At 62.4% G+C, this 9,766-nt stretch overlaps 2 protein-coding genes across 5 annotated transcripts; one reads left to right on the plus strand and one right to left on the minus strand.

Annotated features, from left to right (window-relative positions):
* The first annotated feature begins 607 nt into the window (after positions 1–607).
* On the plus strand, positions 608–4,995 carry GALE (UDP-galactose-4-epimerase). Of its 2 annotated transcripts, XM_045299071.1 has the most exons (12): positions 608–626; positions 819–911; positions 2,289–2,414; positions 2,528–2,643; positions 2,722–2,835; positions 3,174–3,350; positions 3,561–3,674; positions 3,781–3,847; positions 3,936–4,021; positions 4,109–4,186; positions 4,337–4,451; positions 4,577–4,995. In XM_045299071.1, the coding sequence occupies exons 3-12, from the start codon at positions 2,294–2,296 to the stop codon at positions 4,633–4,635; spliced, it is 1,047 nt and encodes a 348-aa protein (XP_045155006.1). In that variant the 5' UTR covers positions 608–626; positions 819–911; positions 2,289–2,293; the 3' UTR covers positions 4,636–4,995. The 2 variants fall into 2 exon arrangements, with proteins under 2 accessions (XP_045155006.1, XP_004705167.1); XM_004705110.3 differs by lacking the exon at positions 608–626 and having other exon boundaries at positions 757–911.
* A 57-nt stretch (positions 4,996–5,052) lies between these two features.
* Positions 5,053–9,121, minus strand: LYPLA2 (lysophospholipase 2). Of its 3 annotated transcripts, none has more exons than XM_045298929.1 (10): positions 9,047–9,121; positions 7,706–7,809; positions 7,393–7,424; positions 7,231–7,296; positions 6,715–6,762; positions 6,549–6,619; positions 6,380–6,453; positions 6,200–6,301; positions 5,960–6,133; positions 5,053–5,867 (listed from the first exon to the last, which is right to left on the minus strand). In XM_045298929.1, exons 2-10 carry the CDS (start codon positions 7,781–7,783, stop codon positions 5,817–5,819), a joined length of 696 nt encoding a protein of 231 aa, XP_045154864.1. In that variant the 5' UTR covers positions 7,784–7,809; positions 9,047–9,121; the 3' UTR covers positions 5,053–5,816. The 3 variants fall into 3 exon arrangements, with proteins under 3 accessions (XP_045154864.1, XP_045154865.1, XP_004705168.2); XM_045298930.1 differs by lacking the exon at positions 9,047–9,121 and adding an exon at positions 8,410–8,508; XM_004705111.2 differs by lacking the exon at positions 9,047–9,121 and having other exon boundaries at positions 7,706–8,075.
* Between the last annotated feature and the right edge of the window lie 645 nt (positions 9,122–9,766).

Below are 9,766 nucleotides of genomic sequence, written 5' to 3' on the forward strand. Positions count from 1 at the left end.
GGTGGGGGCAAGAAAAAGAGCTGATACCAAGGGCCCAATAGAAAGTAAATGTCTAAGAAAGAATGAAGGCAACATCTGTACAAACATGCCTGATGCAATCGATGGATGGATCGTAACGAGTTGTAAGTGTAAGAGCCCCCAATGAAGTGATCTTTTAATTAAACTTTAAAAAAAAATAGAAGATCCGAGATAGAGCAGAAGAAAAACGTCTAAAAAAAGTTTAAATCCAAAAGACCAGACTGCTGAGCGCTTGTGGAAGCCGTGGACCGGAACCTCAGAGGCCAGGAGAGTGCCGATCAGTCAAGCAAACTGGACCGAAGGCAGCATTGACCCCCTTGTGGGGAGGGCAACCAGTGTCCGCCAACGAGAAGTGGACATCGACTGCTGAACATACAATGACTTCGGAGACTATCTAAGCCACCCACACGAACTTCAGAGGCTTTTTGTCCTCCCACTTTCCCGTAGTAGCAACACCCCTCAGACACGTTTTCGTGGGGGCGTGGAAAGGGGCGGGGCCTGGCCGGGCCCTGGCTTCTTAAAGGAGCCACGGCGCGGGCCGGGGAAGCAGCGCCGCCGCCGCCCGCGCTGGCCGCTGGCCCCGAGCAGGTTTGGGAGCCCGAGTGAGGGTAGGTGGGCTGGAGGACGGGTGAGGGGCGCGCGGGGAGCGTCCTGGGGGGCCTGGCCGCGTTCTCGGGGCAGAGTCTGGCCCGGGCGGGGCGGGCGGGCCCGCCCCCTCGGCTCCCAGGTCCCCGCCGCCTTGGCCGGGGCGGCCCGGTTCATTCATTCTCGCCCGGAGGACTCCGGGATTGGTGCCGCAGCCGGACTCCCAGCCCAGAGCTCAGCTAGCCGCCCGTGAGCGTCCACCCTCCACGCTAGGGATACTTGAGGCGACAACAGCTGGCCTCCCGCAGGTGAGGCTGCCTGCAGTCCACCCCTTGGCGCCCGCTTTGCAGGGTTCCGAGCAGCGGGGGGCGCTCGGCGGGGTGGTAGGGCTGGCTGCAGCGTCCAGGGCAGTGGAGCAGAGGCCAGCGAAAGGGCGGGGAGGGCGAAGTGCTTGAGGACAGAACCCGGCTGGATTTTAACGTAGCGAAAACTAGCCGTTTAACCTCAGGCGAGTGACTTCGCTTCGGTGACCCTCAATCGCCCACTTTGGAAAGTGTCAGTAACCACACCTGCCTCCCCGGGACTCGGAGGCCCAAATGCAGAAGCGCCCCGGAAGGAGAGAGCTGGCCGAGCCCAGCAGGGGTTGTGGCCACCTGGGTGGAGAAAGGCATGAAAGGCCTCAGTGTCTGGGGCGCTTCCTCCTCCCTCCCCGCTCTGCCCCCCGCAGTTTGCTCAGGGTGGAGGTGCGCACCTGGTGCTGGGGCCCAGGCCAAGGCCACGTCTACAGACTGCCCCGTTCTGCGAGAGTTGGGCGGTGGGCGGGATTCCTGGCTCCGAGCCTGGGGTGACCCAGCCCGGCCCGCTCAGCGCTGGCATAAGCAAAGGAGACGAGCCAGCCGGGCTCCTGGGGCGGAGTCCACTCCAGACTGGGGCACTGCTCACCGAGAACCAACAGTGTATTTCCTGCTTCCTCCCAGCTGACCCTTGAGGGAGGAGACAGGGGGCTGCCCGGAGTAGGGGCTATTTTTAGTCACAGAGCCAAGGGACCCTTTGCCCAGAGGGATGGCAGAGGGACTGGGAAAGGCGTTTGAACCCTTTCCCTCCGGCTCCGGGACTTCAGTCCTGCTCCCCGTTTCCTCGGCCCAGGCTTCTCCAGCCTCCCAGTGCCCTGGGAAGAGCCTAGAGTCCCATTTTCCCAGTCCAGGGCCCCCAAAGCTGACCCCCACGTGTCAGCCCCTCACACCACCACGTAAGAGTGTATAGTTAGTAGCTGCGCCTTATAAAATTAAAAACTAAGGCCCAACGAGTCTAAAGTCAGTGGTTCTCAACCTTCCTAATGCTGTGACCCTTTCATACAGTTCCTCATGTGGTGGTGACCCCCTCAACCATACAATTATTTTCGTTGCTACTGCGTCACTGTCATTTTGCTACTGTTAGGAACCGGGCAACCCCTGTGAAAGGGTCGTTCAATGCCCCCCAAAGGGGTCATGACCCACAGGTTGAGAACCGCTGGTCTAAGTGATCCGCCCTAGCCTCAGGTCAGAAAGTGATGCTGCCAAGCTCGTGCCAGGGCTAACTCCCAGGCACTCTTTAACTAAGACACACTGCCACCTCCCTCCAAGGTGAACAAGCTCACTGGGGCCAATGGGTGGGCTCACTCACTGCTGAGACTCTGCCCCGGCCAGGTGCAATGGCGGAGAAGGTGCTGGTCACAGGTGGCGCCGGCTACATCGGCAGCCACACGGTGCTGGAGCTGCTTGAGGCGGGCTACTCAGCCGTGGTCATCGACAACTTCCACAATGCCATCCGTGGTGAGTGGGCAGCTGGGGGTTCCAGCTAGACCACAGAGGGGCGGGGTTTGCATCGAGCTAATCCCTTGGCCACATGGGCCCCCATCTCCCCTGATGTTGATATGACCAACCAGGAGGGGGCACCATGCCCGAGAGCCTGCAGCGGGTGCAGGAGCTGACGGGCCGTTCTGTGGAGTTTGAGGAAATGGACATCTTGGACCAAGAGGGCCTCCAGCGTCTCTTCCAGAAGGTGTGGGTTCCCCCAGCAGGCAGGGGACACTTGCCCAGGCCCACAGAGCAGCCCCTGACTCAGCCTCTGCCCCCACAGCACAGCTTTGTGGCCGTCATCCACTTCGCGGGGCTGAAGGCAGTGGGCGAGTCGGTGCAGAAACCTCTGGATTACTACCGCGTCAACCTGACTGGGACCATCCAGCTTCTGGAGGTGAGAGACCCAGGTCCAAGAGAGAGACAGACACTGGGGGGCCACGTCTGGAGCGGGTGGGTCTGGCGCCCACAGTCCGAGTGGCTAGTCCCAGTGGACCCTTTAAGCCTTGAACAGTTGTACTTCCAACAGTGGGTACCCATAGTGACCCCATGGGACTAAGAACTGTCCCCAGGCGTTCCCAAGGCTGTCATCTTGGCAGAAATAGGCTACCTCATCTTCCCCCCTGGACTGGCTGATGGGTTCAGGCCACCCTTTCAGGTAGCAAGCGCCTGCTTGTGCTTAGCCACCGGGGGTCCTGGGTGAGACAGGCTGCTGACACTGCCCCTCCCCTGTAGATGATGAGGACCCACGGGGTGAAGAACCTGGTGTTCAGTAGCTCGGCCACCGTGTACGGGACCCCCCAGTACCTGCCCCTGGACGAGGCCCACCCCACCGGGGGCTGCACCAACCCCTATGGCAAGTCCAAGTTCTTCATTGAGGAGATGGTCCAGGACCTCTGCCGGGCAGACACGGTAAGGACTGCTCCTCACCCCCGGGCTGAAGAGGGACCGTGGGCAAACCCCATGGAGAAGGAAGTGTCCCTCAGGAGTGGTCACAAAGCTAGGAACAGGTCCTGCCCCTGGCCATTTCTAGAAATGGAGCAGGCATTGGGAAGGAGGTCGGAGGCACTAGATTTGGCAGGGCCCAGCTGACCACCCATCGTCTCACCTGTGTGCCCACAGGCCTGGAATGCAGTACTGCTGCGGTACTTCAACCCCACGGGGGCCCACGCCTCTGGCTGTATCGGCGAGGATCCCCAGGGCATCCCAAACAACCTCATGCCTTACGTCTCTCAGGTCAAAGGGCAGGGACTGAGATCGGGTGGGCCCAGAATTGGGTGGGGGTGCAGCCGGTGCCTGGAGCCTGGGAGGAGCTGCCCTGATGGCCACCATCCACCACCAGGTGGCGATCGGGCGCCGGGAGGCCCTGAATGTCTTTGGCAATGACTATGACACAGAGGATGGCACAGGTGAGCCCAGGGCCCCAGAGCCTGGAGGAGAGACTGGCACAGACACAGGTTGAACTGAACCCCTCTGACCCCCACCTCCTCTCTGCAGGTGTCCGGGACTACATCCATGTTGTGGACCTGGCCAAGGGCCACATTGCAGCCTTGAGGAAGCTGAAGGAGAAGTGTGGTTGCCGGGTAGGAGAGAGGAGGGAGGGGGAGGAGGGAGGCACAGGCTTGGGCAGAGGGGACCTTCCACAAACCCTGGCCTCTGCTCTGGGACAGATCTACAACCTGGGTACAGGTACAGGCTACTCAGTGCTACAGATGGTCCATGCCATGGAGCAGGCCTCAGGGAAGAAGGTAGGCCCCCAACCCTCAGTAAGCACCTGGGTGTCGCCCGCCAGGTGCCAAAGGGCTGCCCAGTTGGCTTGGCTCTGCCTTGCCGCTGAGCACCACGTGCCTCATGAGCAAGCCCCTGCCCTGGGCTGACACCCTGGTGTCCTGCTGCAGATCCCCTACAAAGTGGTGGCGAGGCGGGAAGGGGACGTGGCCGCCTGCTATGCCAACCCGAGCCTGGCGCGAGAGGAGCTGGGCTGGACAGCAGCCTTAGGGCTGGACAGGATGTGTGAGTACTGCCCAGGCCTGTCCCCCAGTGCTGGCTTTGTCCCCCGGAGCTCAGAAGGGGCCCCTCAGCTCTGGGTGTGCCCGCCTTCCCTCCTGGGCCCTGACTGCGTGCTTCCTCTACTGCAGGCGAGGATCTGTGGCGCTGGCAGAAGCAGAACCCTTCAGGCTTCAGCACACAGGCCTGAGGCCCCTCCTGTCGAGGACCAGAGACACAGACAGAAACAGCCTGCTCTCCAGCATTCCTCCAGTGGAGCCTAGGGGCCCCGGAGCCTCTGGGCAAAGTCAAGGCCTCCCTACCTCAAGCCCCAGCTTGGCCACTTAGCCCAGGCCTGAGGCCAAGAGCTCCACTGCCCAGGAGTCACAGCCATGAGGGGATCTCCTGAGCCGCTGCCGTCTAATCATCTCTTAATACTTTAAATGTCCACAGTGTCCAGAACCCAGTAGGGACCAAGTGAGGGAGGCAGGGACCCTCTGCCCAGGCGCCCAGGTCTACTGCTATGAAGCACTTCCCCAACATTTCAAATAAAAGGCTTTCTTACACTGCGCAGGCTCGCCCCACAGTCATTCGCTCTCACCCTTGAATGGAACCAGCCAGGCCCAAGTGGAGGAAGCGATTTCTTTAATTTTATCGGAATCTGGGACACAACAAGAAAAACACCCAAAACCACATGGAGACAGAAGACAGACAGCTACTCCCCCACGGCCTCCTTGGCCCAAGAGCGGGGACAGAGTGGGTGCCGCAGCTGGGGGAGACCTCAAGCCTCCGGCCAGCCCAGCAGGCTCCAGGCCTGCAAGAAGGAGATGACACACAGGGGAGGTGGGCCCAGCCCCAGAGGTCGGGCGAGCAGGGGACGCCACCCCCTGACCAACGCTCCTGCCAGGCAGCGGCAGGTGGCCCACAGCAGCCGGGGGCGGGCCCTGGGCACATCCATGATTCAGAAGCAGCTGGCGAGGAGGCAGGAGACGTGATTATCTGGACAGAGTTCCTGGGGGGTCAGTAGGTGGGGCCCGGGAGGGCCCGTGGGCCAAACCCTGAGGTCACAGGAGGGGGGGCCAAAGCGGGGCTAGTGAGTGAGGTCCTGAGTGAGTGGGTCAGCAGCTGGGCGCCTTCCTCCCGCTGCCTACAGCCCCTCCAATACTGCTGCTGGGTGGCCGCCTCCAGGGAATGAGGAGAGGGAAGCAGCTCTCCGCCTGTGCCGGGGGAGGCAGGTGGGGATTAAGGGCAAGCTGGGCAGGCCTTGGCCTGTTGGCCCCAAGGCCTGTGGGAGAGGACAGGTGGAGGAAGTGGGAGTGGGGGCTCCACCGGCTCAGATCTGAGATGGTGCCGAGTGTGCTGGGTCCCTCTCAAGCTGGGGTCCAACACCTGTTAGATGGGAGGCAGCAGCTTCTCCAGAAATTCCTTCACAGCGGCCATCTCCTGAGGGGAGGGAAGGGCAGAAGGAGTGAGGGCTCCTGGCGGGCAGGGAGCGGAAGGGCAGGGCTGGCGGTGGGTGCGCCTTTGTCGCTGACCTGCGGGCAGGAGCTGTGCATGACTCCCGGGTATGTCTTGAACTGGACCCTGGCAGGTGTGACAACGGCGCGGAGCTTTTCAGCCGTCAGGGCCCCAAACCGGACAGGCACCATGGGGTCCAGCTCCCCGTGGCACTGAAGGATGGCCAGGTCCTTGGCGCTGCCATTGGCTGCCTGTGGGCAGAACAGGACTCAGGGGGAGGCTGGAAGGGCAGGAGCGAGGCCTTTGAGGGCACTCACCTGGGGGAAGGCCCGGTGCAGCGGCAGCCAACAGCTCAGCGCCACGATGCCGGCCAGAGGGTGGGGGCAGGTGAGGGCGGTGTAGAGGGACAGAGCCCCACCCTGGAGAGAAGGAGGGGCCGTGAGGGGACCACTCAGCTGCCCCCCGCCCGCCCCGCCCCGCCACGCTCCTCTTCTCACCTGTGAGAAGCCTCCCAGGACGATGCGGTTGGCAGGGATCCCGTTCTTCACTTCGTGCTCAATCAGGGCCTTGACTTGGGGGAAGGGAGCACGACTGGGTAGGGGAAAGCCTCAGAAGGACGGGGAAGGGGCCGCCACCCCTGTTTCTGGGGGAGGGGCTGGGGCTTACTGTTCTCTGCTGCCTTCTTGATGCCAGCCTCGTCCTCAGGGGCATCCGGGCTCAGCCCCATCAGGTCGAACCTGGGGGAGCAGAGGCATTGGCAGCCACTGGAGGTTCTGACCAACCCCTTGGCACCTCCCTCGGCTCTTGCCCCCTCCTCCCTCCCCACGCTCACCAGGAGGGCATGACCATCTTCATGTTGAGTGTCACAGGGATCCGAGGCCTAGGAGGGACAGCAAGGAGGGCCTGTGCTTAGGAGGGAGGAGGAAGCCACAGCCGAGAGCCTGGGAGGGAGCAGAGGCACCCCTGGGGGCCCCTCCCAGCAGGCAGAGCCTGTGTTTAAGGTGTTGCCAGGCAACCAGCCACGTAGGGCAGGAAGTAGCAGTTGGGGCAGTGGTGACGATGGAGAAGCAGCGCCCAACGCGCCCGACACTGGGGGTGTCGGTACCGCGGGTGAGTACTTGGGGAAGGGGCACTGGAGGTCCTGCTTCAAGGAGATTTCAGTGCTGGGAGGCCCGGGCTGGGGCTGGGGTTGGGACCCCTCCTGGGCGCACTCCAGGCAGCAAGGTTGCAGGAGCCCTTCCGACTGCCTTGGGCCCAAGCCCAGGATATAGCTGATAATCTGCAAACCACAAGCCCACCCCCAGCTGGTCACCATCCTCAGCCCCTCCCTTGCTGGGGAGACACTCACGCATGGGGACAGATGTACTTGACGTGAGGAAGCCGGATGGAAGAGAGGGCGTCAGCCCAGCTGTGCCTGTAGGAGGGAGGAGGGAGAGGCCCCCTGTTGGGCAGAAGGGAGGGTGGCAGGCTCCCCCTCCCCCCATGGCACAGCCCCTCCCAGCTCACTCACCCAGTGTCTCCGAGTCCATGTAAGAAAATAACCTGGAAAAAGGCAGGGAAACCGGGAGCTGGGGAAGAAGGCGGCCAGCAGGCTGCTATCATCCCCCCTCTAGAACCTTCCACTTCTGGCCCCCCTGCCCCATCCCGAGGGACCTGAGGGAAAAGCCCAACAGGTTGTTCAGCCTGAGCCTCCTGGCCTCCAGCGGCTTCCTTCACGTCCTGGCCACCCCTGTGTTCCCCAGAGCCCTCGAGGCAGCCCTGAGGTGAAGGCTGCAGGGATCTAGTCCCCTTTGGGTCCATGGCCCTGGGAGGAAGGAGCTTACCGCAGCCGTTTCCCGCTCAGCTCCAGACACAGTGGCAGCGTCAGTGAGCAGGGGCACAGACATGGTGTTACCACACATACACCACAGGGCTCCACGGCTGGGGCCTGCGCAGATGGGGGGGTGGGGGTGGAACAGGGTAGCTGAGAGACTCCTAGACTGGACAGGGCATTCAATCCGAGACTTGCCCTCACCCATGGCCCAAGCTGTTGTTCGGGACCCAAGCAGACAAGAGGTCGAGGGGGGCAGCAAGTCTGCCTCTGCTCCCAGTCACCTGGTGGTCCCAAACTCCTAGTTCTGGCGGACCACAGCACTTGAACTTGCTGGAGTGGGGCAGAGGCAGGGCTCTGGGGCTGTGAGGCAGGGGCTGGGGCTGAGGCTGAGGGGAATCAAGGTATGTCCCCTTCCCCAGCTACTCTTCAGGGGGCAACTGCCTCCTCCTTGCTCCCCAGTCACCCCCTTCTCTGGATCCCTGAACCTCCCCACCGCCAAGGCCCTCTGGGAAGTGAAGGGCAGAAACACTAGGCAAGTAAGTTGCTGTCCACCCCCACCCCTCCCCACACACCAGCACGCATCCTCTCCAGCCCCCCTCTTGCCCATACAGCCCTCCCAGAACCCCAGGGGGCTGCCCCTGTCCTCAGAAGGCATATGGACTCCCTTCCGCCACCCACTCCCCAGCTGGCACTCGGCCTTCCTGAAGGGGCTACCTGCTGCCCACAGACTCCACTGGGCTCCTGGCCGGACCGCGCTCTGGGACTCCCGAACACACAAAAGAATGTCAGGCCCGCTGGCTCCTCCCCGTGCGAAGCATCCTCCAAACTCGCCCGGAAGCTTCGGCGACTTGCCCTTAAGTGCCCACCCTTCCCGGTAACGCCCACCCCTAACCACTCCCCCCTCCCACTCGCCCGGTGCACCTCCTCACGGCGAGACCTGTCACCTCTGACCCTGGCGGGTCCCTCTTCTCAGGGGAGGGGCCTCGCTCTCTAAACCGGGGTTCCCTTCCTCCCGCACGGCGGGGGCTTGCAGCGCACGCTCCCGACCGGCGTCTCCTCCCCGCCAAGTTCAGCCCGACCCAGGGTCTCCTGTCCCCTGCAATGCCAAAGGCCACCCTCTCCCACAAAGGCGCGCCTGCTCTCTTGGAGCCTGGAGGCCCCCGCCCCACGGTGGGATGTTCCACTTCCGACCTGGGAGTCCCTTTCATCGCACCCAGACACCCTCTTTCCGGGCTCCTCCGACGCCCCCGAGGCTGCAGGGCGCCTCTCCCAGCCTCACTCCCCGCCCCTTTGGCAAGTGCAGGCCCCGCCGCTCTGCGGGGCCCGCCCCGGGGGCCCGCCGCGGCCGTACCTGCACTCCGCGGGCGTCTCAGACCTCGGCCAGTCTCCGCTTTCGCAGACACACTCTTCCCTCGGCCGCCCCCGCCGGAACTTCCGTTTGGGTCCCGGGTGAGGAGCCATCGCACTGCCGGAAGTCGCCTGGGACAGCGGTACGGAATCCGGAAGCGGGGAGCAGGGGTCGCCAGCTAGAAGCTGCCATATTGGATGCATCCGACGGGACCACTCCCTGTCAATCAAGCCACCGACAGTGGAGACCCGGCTCTGGAGGCTCGCCCTTACGCCACCCGCCATACGCCTCCTGGAGCCAAGTTATCCGAAAAGAAAGGCAGTCCTCGCACTATTAACATCGTCTCTTCCCATCTCCTGGGGATGCAATCATTCCCGGCCTTGAGGATCCCATCACTGCCTTCCTTGCCCTTTAAGAATTCCAGCATCATGGATATGGAATCACATACTCCGAACTGAAAACATCCTTCGATAGCATCTCAGTTTCTGGTCTTAAAAATGAGGGAAGCAGGGCTCACGGAGGGTAGTAACTTCAAGATCCTACTGTAATATTACCTCTAGACCTGTCTCCTGGGCTATAAGAGGGATAATAACCACCCTGCCTACTTCACAGCTTTGCTGTGAGGCTCAAATGAGGTCGTGTGAAAACGCTTTCCACACTGTAAAATCAGGAGTTCCTGACGGCTCCGCAAAGGTCCCTGGGAAAGTACCGCAGACCACACTC

The sequence above is a fragment of the Echinops telfairi genome, unplaced genomic scaffold, assembly GCF_000313985.2.
Source record: "Echinops telfairi isolate 266 unplaced genomic scaffold, ASM31398v2 ScPeMD7_7457;HRSCAF=8495, whole genome shotgun sequence".
Taxonomy (NCBI): domain Eukaryota; kingdom Metazoa; phylum Chordata; class Mammalia; order Afrosoricida; family Tenrecidae; genus Echinops; species Echinops telfairi.